This window comes from Coturnix japonica, chromosome 2 (genome assembly GCF_054131305.1).
Source record: "Coturnix japonica strain WE chromosome 2, WE-NBRP24, whole genome shotgun sequence".
Lineage (NCBI taxonomy): Eukaryota > Metazoa > Chordata > Aves > Galliformes > Phasianidae > Coturnix > Coturnix japonica.
Window position 1 is genome coordinate 7,228,987 of NC_140664.1, and position 19,246 is coordinate 7,248,232.

A 19,246-nucleotide genomic window follows, 5' to 3' on the forward strand; every position below is an offset into this window, starting at 1 on the left:
CTGTCAAACCCATTTATAATAAGATAATGCACTTTGTGAAAGAAAAGAGGAATTGACAGAGTCACTTCCACAAAGACTACAAGCAGAAAGAGGAAGACTCCAATGAGTAAAAATTGTGAAAACTTTGTGCAGAAATTCACCATCTGGTAACAATTTCATTCAGAATTCCTAGTAAAGAAGCTTTTGTAAGCACTTCCAAGCTAAAGAGACATGGCTGGATTAAAAGTCACTAGTCGTGCACATGACAACCCCAATACAAAACAAACAGATATCTTTAGGCTGAAAATAGGATTGTTCTGAAAATTATATTTTCAGAAGTAATATTTCCAGCTGAACTGTTGCGTATTCCAAAGAAAACTCTTTGTCTTCTGGGAGGTCATGAAATACCGTCTTTCCCTCCAGATCATTCAGATGATCATTAAAGCAGAAGAGTCTCAGATATATTTGCGGGACAGTACCTTTACTTGTTATTTCACAGCTGCTTTCCAGATGCACTTTTCCTTCAAAACACTATCAAATGTATATTTTGGGACTTTGACAAGGTGCAAAATTTCATTTCTGTTCTTGCCCTGCCTTTTGACAGTGCTTTAAGACTGTATTAGGGAGAAACCGGGATGGAAAATTGGCCATCTCCACTACAACTCATATGATGAATTTCTGCTCTAGCCAGCACATGGGAATGTAAACTAATTCAACTTATTGAAGCACCTAAATTATAACAGACTAAAAAGACAGCTAGCGTCAAAATGATCATATCTTCCCTCACTTGCTCTAAATGTTCTGATGGGAAATTCCAGGATGAGACAACAGAGAGGCTGAAATTTTCCTTTCAAGTAGATATAGTACATATCTAAACCCAATAAATAACAAAAAAAAAGTCCTGGATGACACAGCATTCCCCTTTCTAATGCATACTGCTTATTATACAAGTGTGTCTGATACATTTTAAAGACATTTTCCAGCACATGCAAAAAGGATCATAAGCATTTCAAATGAACAGCAGTAGAAGAAAATAAAATGAAACGAGTAATTCATGTCTAAATCCAAGGCAAGACACAAAGGATAGGAGAGAATAATTAAGCAATTGAATTTTATGAAAGAAGAAATCAAGCTTTTCAAAGCATCTTCCTCTATCTGTAGTTATGGTCGTGATGCAGATGTAGCATCTGTGTCTCATCACATTGTAAGGAAGCAGAACAGCTTTTTATCTCACATTAGATTAACAAAAGGACATGAAGAATGGCAAAAAAAAAAAAAAAAAAAAGAGTAAAACATTGGTGCAGAGACTGTTGCTTATTATGCAGCTTTTTTTCTCTTTTTTAATATACAAAAATCAAGAGTGATGAATTTTGTGGGAATTTAAGAAATGAAAATATATACATCCAACTTATTCTCATTCAAGCCATCAAGTTACAGACATAATGAGCTATGTTTCCACTTTTAATTATATGAAAAAGAACAATATGATGGTGAAACTAATTGCAGAAATTTTCAGTGTTATTTTCTGTGGGGGAAAAAAAAAAAAAAAATATTGCCATGCGTTTTATTCTATTTGCTCCGAGATCATTCCTAAAAGGTAACAGAATTGGCAGATAAAGTGAAATGCCATTGAGCTTAGAAGATCCCTACAGGACAGTTCTCCCCTGCAATCTCTTTGCTCCAATACAGGAGCCTTCAAACCAAATGGGAACATGGCAGCATAGAAGGCTTATGCAAAAAGCGATCACTTAACTTCAGGTACATCAGTGTTTCAGCCACGGTAACTGCACTTTGGTTTCAAAACATATGAGCAGTTTTTATGTTCTCTTCCTATTAGCTGCAACAATATGCACCTGAATGCAGCTGCAACATTCGCAAACATGGATAAACTCAAGCTGAGCTCCCTAGCTTGCTGCCAGCATTTTAATCCATCTGGTTTTAAGTTCACAGACACAAGAGCACAGGTATTTCCCTTTTTCATTATAATTCTAATCCCTTGAGAGCAGCAATTGAAAGACATTTCTTCTTGCTCTTGTAAGCAACTGAACATTAGAAACCACTCCTAATTTGTAGAGAACCACCATACGAAGCATAGAGCTGTTCTTTCCAAGCGCCTTGAATTGTCCTTAGGATCTCTAACTTAAACTACATAGTGTAGAAGTTCACCCATTTGAAAAAAGTCCATATTTGGGAAAATTTATCCCATACTTTCCGCTGTTGCTCTTATACCTATTCTTACTCAGTTTCCAAAAGAGCTTGATAAAATTAATGTATCCCAAACTAACATCAGAAAGTCACAGAATCACAGAGGCTAACCAGGACAACAAGAACAACTAGGGTTGCACTGTAGGGTGGTTGATGTCAATAGAAATAAGAGTGGTACTGTTAAGGCAGAGGGTTTTTGGCAGCATGACCCGATACACAGGGATCCTCTGAAGAGGTAGGCTTGGCAGCCCTGGGCAGGATGTTGACAGATAGACAGCCCATTCCAGGGAAGTAGACTAAACAGAAGGAAAGAGATGAAAAAAGAGCAGAATTGCAATCAGGTCTGGGTGTAGGCCAACACAGAGAAAGCTTCCATGTGAGCTAGCTGGGAGTTGGCCCAAGAATTCTCAGACTCAAGATTTCTGCCATTTCTGCAGCTAGGTTTCTATTCTGAGTAGTGTATAATCATACAAAGCACTGACTACATTATCTTTGCTTCTTAGAAAGGATTGTGCACAATACAGAAAGACCTCCTAATACCAAACAGGTCCAAAAACACCCCAGTAAATGTTAGTGAAACTTTCTATACAATGTCAGTGCCAGGAAGTCTAATTCTAAATCACTGGTTCAAATCCATCTACAATGCAAGGACTAAACAGTAACCAAAGTAATAATTCCTGTCCATCCTCAGATTTGTCACTGAAATTGACATTTAACCATAAACACAGTCTTGCCGATAACTTATGAACTGTACCTTTATATCAATCCCTAACATAATCAAAGAAGGGAAGGCTAAACTCAGGCATACCACATCCTTGTGCATTTGGGACGATTTTCCCAGGAGATGAAATTCTTCGAAACCCGCTTCTACATCCCAGCTGCACTCGTGGAGACAAATCAAACTCTTCATCTTGGGGAAAATCAATGAATGAATCTGCTATAAATTGCTTGGAGTCTAAATATAGCTGAAAACGACCATCCTCAATCTCTTTAATAAACGCTCCAATGAGTTTTTCTCCAACAAGTGCATTTTCTAAAGGAAATAATAAAAGAAGAAGAATACATGAAGGAGATTCCTCATGAGGAAATGGACAACAAAATAAAGAGTGATAAACATTATATTAATTAACAGCATCAGCAGATTGAAATACAAAATAGTAGCATGCTAGCAAACAGCAGAAAAGAATGAATGTGTATAGTGCTTACAACACTGAAGTCCTAAATTTAGTATATGTAGAGGTGCTGTTGTGACAATCATCGATTCACAGAACATCCTTGTTTAGAATGCAGCCACAAGCATCATCAAGTCCAGTTTCTGCCTTCACACAAGATTACTCAAAAATTAAACAGTATTTCTGAGAGCACTGTCCAAACACCTCTTGAACTCTGTCAGGCTTACAGACTTATAGAATGGTTTGGGTTGGAAGGTAATTTAAAAGATTATCCAGTCCACCTGTGGGCCATGGCAGGGCAAAAGGAAAAATAGCATGAACAAAAAATAAAAGTACCAGTTTCTGTTGTTTCAATGGCTATATTTGGTTCTTCTATGGCATTTTATTTATTTGGTTTTGAAGACATTTGTAACTAGATAATAACCAGCTTCTGACACACTACTGATCCAATAAGCACTCCCCTCACAGCTGCTGAAGCTAATGCTTAAAGTTGGAAAAGAGTGAGCATCTTCCCATGCTTCCCATATTCTTAGTTTTCCAGACAACATCTCTTTCTGATTACTTGCTCCAAGACAGTTTTCAGCATAAGAGAAAGAGCGAGTTCCCCAGTTGGCTGCACCAGAAGTACTGCAAGGAACAGTGCTCCTGAAGAACTTCTTGTGCTTCCATATTCTGTTAATCTCAGACGGCCTTATGGCCCTGACTAAATGATGGTTCAAATTATGAAGACCTCCCACAGCTATGGGTGGTGTACAGCCCTGTAAACCAGCAAACAGGAAGTCCTGCACACTATGTACTTCAGGTTTGTAAGCACACCAATGACCTTGGACACTGAATTTTCACAGGGAGGATGTTATATGCGTAAAGAGAGAGTGAGGAATGTTACACCTCACACACTGCACAAATATCATTACGTTGTGACTGACGTGTTTAAGCGAAATAGATGAGGGTACTGCTGCCCTCTCACGTGGTGAATTTCCCTACTTTGCACTGTAGCCCATGGGCAGGTCTCACTCCTAAAAGTGAAGAGAAAATTTCACAGGTAGGTACAAGCCTCCAGCTATGCTGCTCATACTCTCAGTTTTCTGTTTCCTGCAGCTTTGTGCTAATAATTCTTCTTATGCTGTGTGAACACATAATACAACAAAAAAATATAGCATACAACTGTGTTCAAGCTCAAGCCAAATTGGTACTTGGCTGGTGAGAAACTAACTGGAGATTGCCACACAGCCAATAACACTTTGTAAAGGTTTTGCCAGAAATCATCTCATAACTGAAAGCAGAAACAGGCAGATTTGTCTTTTATTCAAGCAAATATATTTCCGAATTTTCTAGTAACTACAGTAGAAGATTTAAAAATAACCCAGAAATGACAGCTGGAGGAAACTCACACATAGAAAAGAAGCAAAGAGTCAAACCAGTAAAAACCCACGTAGGCCTGCTGAATTTCCTTTACTTAAAAAATCCTTCTGTGTTGAATCATTCATAACAATAAGTATGAAGTTCCTGTAAGGGTGCATGGGTCTATGTCTATGTGGTATATTTAATGGGCAGTATATATAAACAGGCATTTTACTATGATATACATGCTCATAAATGGCACATAGACAGGTAAGCCTTAGAATGTCTTGGTGTTGGAAATTGATTGTACCAAGAGTATATGGACAGCAGGTTGTCTGATCTTTCTAGACTAGACTGCTGCCTCTTCTGTAACTGTACAGTAGTTCTCAGAAGAGCAGTTTTAATTCTATGGGGAAATTATAGTATTGAGAAGGTAAAAAATGCAGTGTCTTCAAAGCAGAATGCTTTCAGATGTAAACTTCTGTATAAACCCAAACTAAACCATACTTTGATCCACCTTCCACAAACAACTTAATATTTATGTTTCCTTTATAAACTGATACAAATTAATGGATGCAAACATAAACAGACTGTATAGCCAGGAACCACACACGAGCGCTGCATCCTCTACTCAAGGCCTGAAGGCTTTTCAGCTTGGTTCTGATCAGGCTGTATGTCACGTCTCTGTGGCTCAGAATTAGAGAGAAGAACATGTGCAGGCAGGTTTTTAAATTTAGTTCTGAGAACATCATTGCAAAGCCAGGAAACAAGAGAAATGTTGGCACAGAGGGCATTTGAACTTGGGATGTGTCTTTTTCTTCTTTTATTTTAAGAGGAAATGCTGACTGCTTTGAAAGAAGCTCCCTACATCATTTCAAGCTCCCTTTTAAAACCACAGTGAAAATCCACAGGTCAATGGTTTGAATACTTGATTTAGGACTTCTGAGGTAAGGATCATTCTTTGCTGTCAAAGGTAAGTAAAAAAAGGAGAGGGGATGTGGGGGGAGGAGGGAAACAACCCACACACATCCTCTGAATGAATTGGTTATCTTTATGGGCAAAGTGTGAATTGTGTTTCTCCGAGCCCAATTCAATAAGGAACACAATATTTTCCACTACGGAGGAACTTCCCAATGGAAATTTACCTCTAGATCAGTTCAACTCATAACAGTTAAACTAATTTTCATCTTAAAGGAGCTGGGAGAGGCAGCACTATCTGAAAGCAATACTCAATTACATCCTCTTTTCATTCTGTAGTCACAGGCTGAAAAGAGAAATATAACACCAAAGGCTCAGAAAAAAACTCCAGTTTTACAAGGACTCTTTCAGCAAGCATTTGTGTACACTGCCTTTTTATTGCCTCCTAAGAGCAGACAGAGGGAAACAAAACCATTAGGAAGCAAAGAAGGCTTGATTTACAGAAACATCAGAGGAAAAACTTACCAATATCATGTAAGTCAGGGAGAGAAGCTGCTGGTATGTTTTCCAGCAGAGCTCTCCACGTGACATTCACCCCCAGACGGTCCACACTCAAGCATTCGACATAGACAGAGGAATCGTCACAGACAGAAACCGAGCCAGCAATTCCAAAAGCATTTACCTTGAATTCAAAATTAAATGAAATTAAGGTTAGTCAGAATTAGAATCTCCTGGTTCCTGGTCTTTCTCTGCTCATTTGCACTGTGATATGCTCAAGGCAATATTTTCAAAAGGGCTTGTGAAAACACAGGAGTAAAAAGGTTCGCTTCCATCAGAACACACTTTAATAAATATTGGACTAATGACTTCTACTGCTATGGTTAAACTGATCTGCCCAAACGGGGACAGCAAGTTTAAATATCCCAGTTTCCTAGTCCTTCATATGCTGTCAGCCCTGGCAGACTTCATGGTATTTTCTGCTCTTCCCTCTATTTTACAGATGCAAAATTCTACTCTCTTTAATACCCTTTTCATTTTTTTCTTTTCTTTTTCAAGCAACAAATAAGGAGCTGAAATTACCTGGAGGTGACAGAAACCACGAGCCTTCAACTCATCTAAAATAAATATCTGGAATGCCTGGAGTAAGCCAGAGTAGTCAGAACTACAAGTCTTCTGAGGAGGTAGCAGCAGCTGAAAGTGTGTTTGAGCTTGGACTGTCTGAAATAACTGGAGCTCTAAAAATAAACACAAGGGCATTTATTAGCTTCACTATTCAATGCAGAAACTCACTTTCAAAGTTACTTCAAAAATATGACATTGAATTTCATTTTGATCTTCATCAATAGCACCTCCCTGTGAAAACATGGTGGATACAGTAGAGCTGTCAGTAGAGAGTACTCGATAAATATGTATGTTGTGCACTACAGAGAAAGCCAGGTGTTATAGGTAAACAATAAAGAGATTGCTAACCCACAGAATGATACGGGAAATTATAATACTTGGCAGATACAAATTTCCAGAGAACAGCTAACGTTATGCCAACAACCAAAAAAGAAACATAAAAAAAGGAATTACTGACCTATAAAGGCTTCACTTATCTTAGATAAAACCATTATAACAATTAATACTAATTCAAATGGCTTTTCAGAAGCCTAGCTTATCAAATTACCTTGAGATCAAGCTTTGAGAGAGAATAAATTTGATTGCATAATAGTACATGAACATGGACATTTCAAGTGCCTTCTGATTGTTTAATAGCAAGCCAAATCACACAAACCATTGAGAAAAGGATGTACTCAACAATCTCAAAATGAAAATCTATTTGGAAAGTTCTTAGCCAGGAAAAATCAAAAAGGTGAAAATTTCTTGTCTCCACTGGGGTTACGCTGATCACAGGGTTCTTGGGGACTTTGTTCTCTCAGGTTCAGTACAGGGGTGATATGTTCACATAGACTCCAAATGAAGCTGGCTCTTGTCCCACCAGCATGTAGTAGTGGCAGAGCTCTCTCTCATTCTGCTCCCCTGTAGATCCTCACAGCACTGTGTACAAGTGTCACTTTATGGAGCACAATTCCCAGTTGATTGCTCTCAAAACAAATGTAATAAAAACCTCGAAAGAATTCAAGAAGAGTAGTGGGAAGGACCAAAAGACAGAAAAACCTGATTCTTCCTGAAAGGCACAAAGCCCTCTGTCTGTTCAGTTTATTGGCCAAGTAGATAAGAGTTGACTTAACGACAAGCTCTAAGTGTACACATAAGGAACAGGAAATAAAATTTTTAAGAGTGTGGGTAATTATCCATTGGAACAAATGCATAAAATGCTGGGGTGAATTGACCATTATTGTGAAGTTTGTTCAGGGACCATCAGATGTGTTGGAATTTTTTCCTCTCTCCCTAAAACCGCTCTGTTTCAAACACAAAATGCTGAGCAAAATCCCTTAACCTGCATTAAATAGAAACTTGTATTAGATTATTGCGCACTCCCTATAAACAGCTATTCAACAGCCATTACCTCATTATATGGTATAAAAATGTCAAAAAAATGATTAAGGGCAAACAGAAATCTCAATCCAAAATTCAAAGCTTAAAATTGTTTACATTTGGAATAGAGATATGCTAACACAGGAGTTTGAAGACTGAGCCTCATGCATTCATCCATCCCATCTCCATTCTGGAGATGAGAAATAGCTGCAAACTTGGCATCAGGATCTGCATTTGAAAAAGTTTAGCATTTACTTATTTCATTTATTTGAAATAAATGAAAAGGCCAACATTAATACTCAATTACATGAGCTCTGAAGAGATAAGTTATTCTTCCAAGGTTTAAAGGGTGTGTTTCTTTTTTCTTGAAAGAAAAATTATCTGAAAAATATTGTGTCAGCCAATGAAAGCCATAATCCTAAAAAACAGGCTGCTACAAAAGATGCAGAAGTAACAGTGATTTGATTGTGCAAATAAATATTCAGGTTCTGCCAAACTCAAACATCTGGTGCTCATCTGTTCTTCCATAACTAAGTGGTTCCATCAGAATCATTTCATGGTGCCAGCATCTTTTAACTTGCAAAGGAAAATCTGCATATAGATTGAATATCTATTTATAGTAAGTTATTATGGAAAAGCTGGACAATTTCTGGCATAGGCACCCAGGTACAGAGATGAAGATGGCAGAAGACATGATTAATCTATTACACTTCAGTTCGGAAACTCCCACATAACTGCGTCCTATCATTTCAACTTACGCTGTACCTTCATGATGGATAGAAAAGGATTTTTAAACATATGTGAACATATTGCTCTGTGACCTTCCCAATCCACAGTAATTAGACATACTCTGGCAGGCGTGGTAGAGTGGGGCAGCTGAGATCCATTGATGTTTCTGTACATCGCACTGGAACAATGTGTTGGAAGTAGCGCTGTTATAGCCTTGGCGGCACACCAGCCGACATTGCTGAACACCCAACGTTTTGTCACAGAACACAGCTCCATTGAGGATAGAAGAGGTACCAAATGGCACGGCACACTGGGGACCTTTAGAAGGGAGAGGAAGGGGATATATTAGTACACAGAGTGGTACACTTCTATTAAAATGTCCTCGTGGTGCTCACATAACATGGACAGCATCCTGTGCATTTCCCCCTCATACCAACTTAGAACTGGTAGGATGTCAGCCTGGTTCAGGTTACTAACCCTGATGAAAAGATTCCTACTGACTTTGAAGGGTAATGCACTGGGTACAGAAAGATACATGCATGGTGTACGAGAACAGATAAGTTTAAAACAGTCGTGAATAAATTTAAGTAGGAAATGAGAAGGTTTCTTACCATCGACCTTCATGGAAGATATCCAGTGGAAATAGAGCCAAAAGAAAAAAACTCAGTTTGCTTTAGAATGGAGTTCAAAAATTTCACAGCAGTGAAATGTTCCTTGGTGACACAGTAGGTCCCTTGCTGTGAGACACAGCTTTTGAATTAGAATGCAAGGTCTACCTTTCAACTCAGTCTATCAATGCAGTAGTTTCAGACCTGCTTGCCTACTACTGCAAGAGAGTAATATAACAGCTCCTCCAGTAATATAACAAGCAAACTACTATGATTTTTAACTTCTAGTACAAATGAACTGCTTTGTTCAGTACTGGCCAAATCCCAACCTACTTCCCAACTGTATCTTATATATATATTATGTATTTTGCTAAAGTTTAGACACAGAAAATTGTGAGTTCCAGACCTACAAAAGAGAAAGAAAAACATAACAGCTACCTAAGTTAGAAAATATTAAGAATAGTTCTCATATCCTACAATTCATCTGTTTGCTGGATGTCATTCTCCAAACAGCAATGCCCAGATCAGTCCCAGTCTCCCTAGCTGCTGGAGGAAGAAAAACAGGCTCTGCTGATGGCTCACATCTCAGCAGTCTCTGCCTCCCCTTCTGATGGAGTTCTGGAAATTAATTTAATTTAATTTAATTTTTGCAGGATGAATCTGGGATCCAATGTGCTACTGTACCTATTGGTTTTCCAGCCATGGACATTGTAATTATGAAACAGAAGAGTTTCAAATTGGAATTTCTGATTTAAAAAATTTATCCTTTTAAATTTAAATCCTTTTTAAATTCCGTAAATGGAGACAATGAACTCTTTTTAGTATCTCTGTTTTTAGTAAAGATTGAAATCTGGTATCCTTATTTTATGAAACCACCATAGATAGCAGGACTGTAAGATATCATTCTGCAGTAGATAGCAGTATTTATTACAATCAGTGTAAACTACAACCACTCTTACATGCAAATTCTATTAATAGTCTTTTAAAGTATTAATAGTCTTCTTTAAAGTTAATAAATATTAAAAGCCAGTTCTGCATTCCCTTTATTTTTCTAACACTTTTTTTTTTTTTACCCATCAAGTCAAATCCAGCCTCAGCCACGTGCTCCTATAGTCTTGTAATGTCTGTCCCAATGGGAGCTTGTGTGTAAACTAGAAAAACAGACAGCACGCAAAAAAATAAAGGGGATGAATGGTTTCCTGATTTAGTTCACAGTTTCCATCCAACCCCATCAGCCAGCCAAGATAATCAGCAATTTGCTCATTTATCTCTCTTGATAGAAACAGCTCTCTGTATTATCATTATCAAGCCTTCTCCATTTTGTCATTCTTCTATTTCTTCCCCAATTTCTGGGTCCAGGAGGAATAAACCAGAATCAGATTGAATACTGATGCTTGTTCCACAGGTGTTTCTAAACATTTCCAGAAGGAAAGTATCTTCTCCAAAAAAAAGGGTCTGTCTTCTATATCTCCACCCAGAGCTGTGGAAAGCAGGCATGGGGATGGGAGGTGCATATGGGGACTGCCAAGATACTTGGCATCAGCTCTCTGTTGCATGTCAAATAGAAGAAGCTGAATTCTGTTGCTGATGGAAATGATCAATTTAATGAAAACCACATTGTAAAAACTGGGCTCTCAAAAGTTATTACTTGGTGTTTACAGCTGTCTGCTCTGATGCTGGAGGAGACATTGATTGTATTCTCCTACCACAACAGCTTCTTTCACTGATTGCAAAGGTCTCCAAGATGATGAAAGAATACTCTTTCCATTTTACAGAATAATTATTAGCAGATTACAGGACCAGGCTGAGTAGGTTGAGGGGAAATATAATTTATGCTTCTTAATTTTAATACCATTACTAAGTTGTTTAGCATGAAAATGTTCTATTACTTTTTCAAAATCCAGGAAAATTATTGAACTTTACTTTTTCATGTAGAAAATAACAAAGAGTTCCCCAGGTTTCCACTACATTTTTAAGCAGTTATTCCTCAGCTCACTCTTTCAAAAATGGAAGATCATTAATATTTCAGTCACTGTTTCCTCTATGAAAACTACAGTATTTCAGGATTCCAAGAAACATCAAATGTGCAAGCAAAATCCAGAAAAATCAGAGCCATATCCCAGGGTACATTTAAACATTCTTTACCATATTTCATAAAGATCCTTTGGAATTTAGAGGGAAATTCAGAAAATGATCTTATGTGAAGATAAGGAGATAAAAAGGACTTTGAATTTACAACTAATTCTGACTTCTCTAGCCTACTGCAAGCTCTTCCACTTTTTATGTTCACCTTCAGAGACTATCAGAAAGTCAGCCTGTACTACTTGAGTGCTGTGCAGGTAGAGTTCCTCCAGCTGAGCCAAACAAAACAGCAAATACTACACAGTCCAGTGTCAGAAATCCTAGCCCATAACCTGAAAGCAGGATGGGCGTACTATATTTATTACACTAATAAGCTCTGCTTCTCTTAGTAGCTATGAAGCCACACATAACTATGCCACACAAGCTCTGGAATTCATTTCTTAAGAGCTTGGTTAGGCATCTCTACATAGCACCATACTGCTTGGGGCAGAGAAAGCCCTGTGATTTCCTTGTGCCTTCTCAAATGATCCTATCCTCGAAGCTGTCTACTGGTATAAGAGATTCCAAACAAAATGATGTAGCTGGTTTCCAAATTGGCAGAGAAGTTACTGGATGGATTATGGTGTCAGATATGAAAATGCTTTACAGCTATTTGGGCTGACAGCATGGTGGACACATTTTTTTCTCATTACTTTAGCAGAATCACTAAAGGATACTTAAGCAAAAAAAATAAATAAATTAAAAAAAAATCATGGGGACTCATTTTTTTAAAAGTACCAAAAGCTCTCATTAAAAAATAAAAATAAAAATAAAAAAATTAAAAAAAAATCAAAACAGAAAAGCAACAACAAATCAACTATGGAAACTGTGGTGTCCTGCAAGTACTGCCTCTGAAGCTGAAGGTTTTCTTTTTACATCTCTAGTTTCAATTAAACACTGCACTTTGGAGCATGGCCTTACAGAAAATCTAATTTGTTTAACTGAGTTCAGTGTTGGGAAGACGTCTGAAGACAACTGGAAATAGAATTTATCCAAACGTCTCCCATTTGGACATCTCACTGGAAACCGTGAGTGAAATCCAGTACTTCACAGCTCTAACAATGCCGGAAATATTCTGCAAATATCTAGTGTTTTGGCACATCCTTCCCACAGTTCTGCTCTCTATCCAGCAGTAGGAATGGCAGAAGCATGCATTTTTTGAATTTTATTTTATTCAGTTGAATGGCTTTTAATGCCAGAGCCAGATCAGACTGGAACTGGTTCAAGTTTGCAGCAACCTATTCAGATTGACTTCTTAGCTTAGCTTGACAGCTCTTTGCTTTAACCAATTTTATGAATAAGGAGGAGTCAAAGATTCATTCTCTTCTCCTTTCTCCCTGACAAAGCACTTGGAAAAAAAAAGGGACACTACGCCCAGGTAGTCAGAAGTCTAATATAACACAAAGATAATCCTACCACCTGAGCAAAAATCTCTCTAACAGTCTGAACAAGGAAGCTTAAACATAACAAAATACTAGAAAAATTTAGATTTGGCTCAGGTTCCAGAGCCAAATTTGCAGAGAAGCAAAATGCCTCAAGTGGCAACTTACTTTCACATGCAGGTCTTTCTCCACTTACTCGTGTCCCAGGTACCTCTTCCCCATTGTCAAATACACACCAGCAAGTTTTTTCATCCTGGGTGCACTGCACAGGTGAGAATATCCCATTGGCCTCTTCACATTTTGGAATGTAACCCTTCCCAACTTCTCGTAAACTAGTTTTCAGCTCCAACATGTTACAGAAACTAGGACCTTTAAAGAGAGAAAGATCATTGCAAGATGCAGAACAGAAGACAAATGGATCATCTGAAAAATAGAATACAGCAATAGCGTATTCAGAAATGTGCATAGTTTTAGTTGTGCTAGACAACGCACACTTTTTTCCTAAAGCCTGTAGTGCACATTGTATGAATTTGTACCATGAAGATGGTGGAAAAAACATAAAAGATATGATAAGGATATTTAATACCTTTACAACATAATCTCACTTGTATGCTCTTATAAACAGCAATAATTATTTTTTCTCACAAATAAACAAAACAGTGGCATGGAGAAATCATCCAAACCCAAGAAGATCCAAAATTTTCACCCCTACTTGCAATAAAACTGGTATTCACTAATTTTGTTTATCCACAAGTGCTGGAATATACTTGGAAATTCAGGTAGCGATTCAGGTAACAAATATTCAACTGCTATTTCTCTGGGGAACACACAGTTACTTATCTCCCATCAGCTATGCTGCACATCTACAACCAGACTCCTATCAGTAGGTCATCCATAAGAAGAGGCGAGCAGACTTGCTGGATCAGACCAAGGTACCATCTAACTTCTTGTCCCATCCTCAGCAATTATCTGCTTTTTATATGGATGCTCTGGTAGAAACTCTGCCTGAAGCCTGAAGATTATTCTCCCAAATTTTCTATGGGAGATGGAAATCAGAAAATCTCTAGCTGAGGAACTGAAGAAAGAAACACAGAGTAAAGCCAGGGGATTAACTCCAGTTGCGCATCTCAGTTTCTTTAAGCAGGGCTTGTCCAGCCTTTTGAAGGAATGATGTAACAGAATCACAGAATCCTAGTAGAAGATCTCTCATCTCTGATGAGAGCTCAGCAGCTCTACCTTTATTTGAAGAACAACCCCTATTTTTATTTGAAGGCAACATAAAGATAATATAGATATAATCACACTGCACAGAGTAGTCAAGGACTGTTAAATGAACTCAATGCTGCGATTATGGTACTCCCCTACTGCATGTCACTCAGCTCCTCCAGTTCAGAACTCATCCTGAAAACTCATGAGCCTGAAGACTTTTCTGCAGTGGCATGAGTACAAAGAGAACACAGGTTATCAATCAGTTTTTGAACTCTGGTTTGTTTATTGTTATGAAAGTAAATGGTAACTATTTTTAGCTATCCTCTCAAAGATATGTACCTGCATGAACTTATCATTGAGGAGACAAACCATAAGACCTCCATATTTCCACGGGAATCATTCCAAAAAGAAAAGTGCAGCAAAGCATGAGACATTACCACTGCCGTCACAGCCTGTGGGTAAAGCATTACTCACACTCAGGATCACCATCTGAATCTTTGTTGCCAGGTTGAAACACTTCTCCTGACTCAGGATCTACACACCAGGTGTTTGAAGAAGATCTCTGTAGCACGGCAAATTCTCCTCTCTAAGAAATATCAATTACATGTCATTGCAGAGCAACATATATTAACATAGACACACTGGAATCCATATCCCAAAAGCCTGGTTAAAATATTTGGTTATATTTGCTTTTGTCCTTTAATGCATGTAAGAAAAAAAAAACCAAAATACTAAAATAGTCATAACAGGTCCTGAGAAGAGCAGCACATAGACTGGAAGCTCACTGGGATTAAATTCTGTAATAACCTTGGCTTGAAATGTCTGTTCCTTACCTATCTACATAACTCACTGGAAAGTTTCAAGAGAATCCTGGTCTCTATTTCAGTATACCTGAATCCATCCCCCTCTTATCCTCACATTCTCACATAGCTCAGAAAAAAATGCCAGTTAGTCAAACTGTGTCTTCTAAATAAAGACCTGTGCAAGGATTAAGCAGAGCCACCCAATATGAGGGAAGTGTACATAGGTGTTTTCCTTGTCCTCATCATTTCAAAACTATTTAAATTCTGATTTATGGAGGGCAAAACCTCCCTTCTGTTTTGTTGTTTGTTTGTTTGTTTGTTTTTGTGAACCCTTTTCATTCAGTTTAATAAGAGTGCAATGAGGGATACTTTCCGAGATTAGACTGAAACTCTATGGACCCCTAGCACGGTAGTAGCAAAACCAGTAAGACTCAGATTAACCTTTCCTCAGCCATACTCAGTTACCTCAAGGCAGTAGGGCACAAACAGATCTGTTGCAGAGGCATCCAGCTTTGAGCCACTCTGTCTCCAGCTGGAGATTAAGGCATTGGCTCGAGATCTCTGACATGACGTCTGACCTACAAGAGGGAAAACATATGTATGCATGTTAAAATAAAATGAAGTTATCAGATGTAACCTAGAGAAAGGGGTACATCTCTGTCTCCTTTGCTTATCTACATGAGGCTTTGTTGCAAAGTCAGGCAGGGAACATCTGATCATGTCAAGTAACAACACTATGGGGTCAATTCCCAAATTATGTGAGCTGAATTAATCCATAAAGAAATAAAATACATGAGCAAATCAAACAAGAAGGTCTCTTTTCTCATTCAGTGGTTAAAAACAAGCCTCTCTTCATGCATGGCACACTAGAATTTTCAATAAAGATTAAAAAATTAAGAATAGGTAAACACAGACACTTAAGAAGAAAAGTCAACTAACATTTGGGACGTTCTGCTGAGCGTGAAACCAAGGAATCCGTAACATAACGTCCTCTTTCATCCACACACCAGCAATGACCTGCACAGGGAAGAAAAAGATTTACTGTAGATGTTGCATTGCAGTATTCCTGTTTAAATCTGTTGCAATTCTGGAGTATTTTGACTCACTGCATCACTACAGAAAGTGGTCAGTAAGCTGAAGACACAGTTAATTCTGCTTTCCAAAGAAAAATAGACCATAATTCTGAGCAGCGGTGAGACCCTCTGGTTTAGCTGTAAGAATACAGGTTTTCGATGTTTTAGAGTATTTTGGGACAGATAGCTCACCTGTGCTCTCATAGCACTGAGTTGGCTCCCAGTTTCCCAGGCCATCACACTGTGGGATGTAGGGGTGAAATCCCAGCTGTGTAGCTTCTCCAGCAAAACCTTTCAATGTAAAGTGGTTCCGCCAGTAGAAATGCAAGACTGTAAAATATGAGTAAGAGAAAGACGTTGGTGGCCAATACAAGAAGAGATATTTTAAAAGTACACATTTGCAAACACTGAAGGTAGACAGAATACCCATATCTTACCTATGCAAGGTGTCATACATATCACAGAATCATAAAATGGCTTAGGTTGGATGGGACCTTAAAAATCATTTATTTCCATCCCCCTGCCATGGGCTGGTTGCCAGCCACTAGATCCAGTTGCCTTTGGCTACATCCAACCTGGCTCTGAACACCTCCAGGGATGGGGCATACACAGCTTTTCCAGGCACCCTGTTCCAATGCCACATTACCCACTGAGTAAAAAACGCATTCCTACCATTTAACCTAAATCCTTCGCTTTTAGCTTAAAGCCAATCTCTCTTATCACTATCAAAAATTAAGAAGTTGGTCTCCCTTCTGCCTGTAAATTCCCTTCAAGTACTGGAAGGCTTCAGTGAGGTCTCCTTGGAGCCTTCTCTTCTCCAAGCAAAGCAAGCCCAACTCCCTCAGCTTTTCTTCATATAAGACAACTGAAATCACCTTCTGGATTAGGTTAACTGACCACTAAAAAATATTTGATGAGTTGCCCTTGTCTTTCAGCAAAATTGAAGTTACCATGGAGCATCCTTGAACAGATCCTAGGCTTAATCCTTTTAATTCAAAGCCCTCATCTCTCTCTCCCCCACCTGATTGTGCAGCCAGCTGGAGAGCATAGTCACTGCCTGATAACAGCTTCTCAGAGACCATCATCTCTGATTCATAGGGCCGAGTAGAACGTAGGAGGTCACTGTCCGTGAGCTGCATTCCCTTTGCCATCAAGAAGCTCTCTCCAAAAGGGAAGTGGGAAGTGTTCGAGTCTCGGATGAGTTGCTCAGTCTCCTCTATAAATTTCATGGCTTCCTGCTTAACACTTTGACACATACCAGGACCTGTAGAAAGCAATGGGAAGCTGACATATTGGTTCTAGAGATGGACACACTTGGATACAGCAGTTAAGCAAAGTGAAACAATGAACAGGTCAGTGGAAGCTTTTCTTCTGAATTAACTCTGCTAATCTCTTTTATTATATTTCTCTTTTGCCCACAGAAATGACTTTTTCACCACTCTTTGCCCACTCTTCCTTACAGCTGGAAAATCACTATAAGATATGGAAGGTTTATGGTTTTAGCAACTGCATTTACAATTTAGTTTGTCTGTTGAAGTAACGCCAAAGAGGGATCAACAGCTCTGGTGGAAACGCTCTAGTCAGAGAGCTTACAAAACATTAATGCTGGTCTCACTCTTGTTCTGTTGGACTTCTAGGGCATACCTGTTACTCTTGACTGAATAACAGGAAACTGTAAAGAAAATTCCTCCTGTATAGTTTTAAGGCACTTAAAACTTGTCTGCTTTCTTGGAAGTGCTTTGCAAGTTAGTTTAACAGGGAATTTTCCCTACAAATCTTCATAAAATGCTTCTAGCATTGAAGTATCCTTAGGTATCTGGATCAGCACCTTGCATTATTTAACTACAGTCCCTGACACAGAACTTCACTTAACCACATTGCCAAAGCAGAGAGATCATTAATTTTCCAAGAAAGAGCTTTCCCTCCTCAGGTGGTCAGTGATAACAGCACTATCAATAATCTTTCCTTAGGCCATTATCTCCTACTTCACTGTGCATGAAATGAGTTTTTCTCTTGTGGTATAAAATCAAAGACCAGAAAAACTGTTATTAATGTGCCAGCAATACTGTTACTTACATGTTGGTACCTGGCTCACTTCTGATCTTGTTCCTTGCAGCTCTTCTCCATTGCTATTAACGCACCAACAATCACGAAGCTCAAAGTGGCTTAAAGGAGCACTGAAATCAGTGTAGGCCCCTGGGTAGTAGGTAAACTGCTCATTCAGAAGCTGCCAGAATGTGTATGGATCCAACAAAATGTTCTCAGATGCAGAGGTCACATTTCCCTCCAGTACTTCAGGTGGAAGATCAGCAAAGGATGAGTATGTAGTGAAAGCTGGGAAGACATTCTGGTGTCCAGCCTCATACAAAGATTCAATAAAACCTGAGTAACCTTTCGAAGAGGCATTTTTATATCCAATTAGGATGTTCAATAGATTGGCAATGGGCAGAGTTTTGCCTTCATTGTTCTCTGTAATCCACCGTTCGTACCACTCAAAAGCTTGCTCAGGGGGACCACTGCACTGCACCTGCCTCCAGGCACCATCGGCATCACACTGGGGTAAGTAAATGCTGGAGAGTTGAGTCAGAGAACTTGGGTCTGACAACAGGAGCTTCAGAGTCTTTAGAAACTCCTGTCCAGCTGTGATTTGACAAGCACTGGGGCCTGAGAAAACGAAAAACATCCATAGCATATGTTATGAACACACAGAAGATAAACAATACCTTCAACCTGAACATCCTCACTGTTATTCCATGATCACTGTTACTGATACTTCATCATTTGTCCCCAAAACAACATTTTTGGTCCATTATTAAGGGCAACAATTTCTGCTGGGTTGGGCCAGAGTAAGATTCTTTAAGGTCTATGAGTCTTTAGGTGTATTTGGAAATTTAAGCAAAATCACATTAGATGCTTGCAGTTCTTAATGGGGACACAAGAGTTTGATGCCACTAAACACCTTCCTGAATCTGATCACATCAAGTAAGCGTTTTCAGATGCTTGAAATTCTAGTAGGTGATCTTTCTTCAGCCGATCATTGCAAGATGTGAATATTAGGATAATACTAGATTTTATTTCCTCTTGAATTTTACCAGCATTTTCAACCATGTTGTCATTTATTTCTACTCTGCGATGAATATCATAGATGAATATAAAAATACCATCCTTCTGAATGCAGGTGTGAATGAATTTTCTTTCGGAACTTTTTTCTGCCACCTCCAGAGC

At 38.6% G+C, this 19,246-nt stretch overlaps 1 protein-coding gene across 1 annotated transcript in view; it reads right to left on the minus strand.

Moving 5' to 3' along the window:
• TG (thyroglobulin) overlaps positions 1 to 19,246 on the minus strand; it is a gene marked incomplete at its 5' end in the record, with an annotated part of 130,564 nt that overhangs the window by 97,732 nt on the left and 13,586 nt on the right. The window contains 11 exons of the mRNA XM_015856299.3: positions 2,993 to 3,217; positions 6,141 to 6,297; positions 6,696 to 6,850; positions 8,946 to 9,143; positions 13,105 to 13,305; positions 14,620 to 14,731; positions 15,414 to 15,526; positions 15,888 to 15,965; positions 16,214 to 16,351; positions 17,043 to 17,285; positions 18,098 to 18,685. Coding sequence (XP_015711785.3) covers positions 2,993 to 3,217; positions 6,141 to 6,297; positions 6,696 to 6,850; positions 8,946 to 9,143; positions 13,105 to 13,305; positions 14,620 to 14,731; positions 15,414 to 15,526; positions 15,888 to 15,965; positions 16,214 to 16,351; positions 17,043 to 17,285; positions 18,098 to 18,685 — 2,208 coding nt within the window. The remainder of the gene's footprint in view (positions 1 to 2,992; positions 3,218 to 6,140; positions 6,298 to 6,695; positions 6,851 to 8,945; positions 9,144 to 13,104; positions 13,306 to 14,619; positions 14,732 to 15,413; positions 15,527 to 15,887; positions 15,966 to 16,213; positions 16,352 to 17,042; positions 17,286 to 18,097; positions 18,686 to 19,246) is intronic.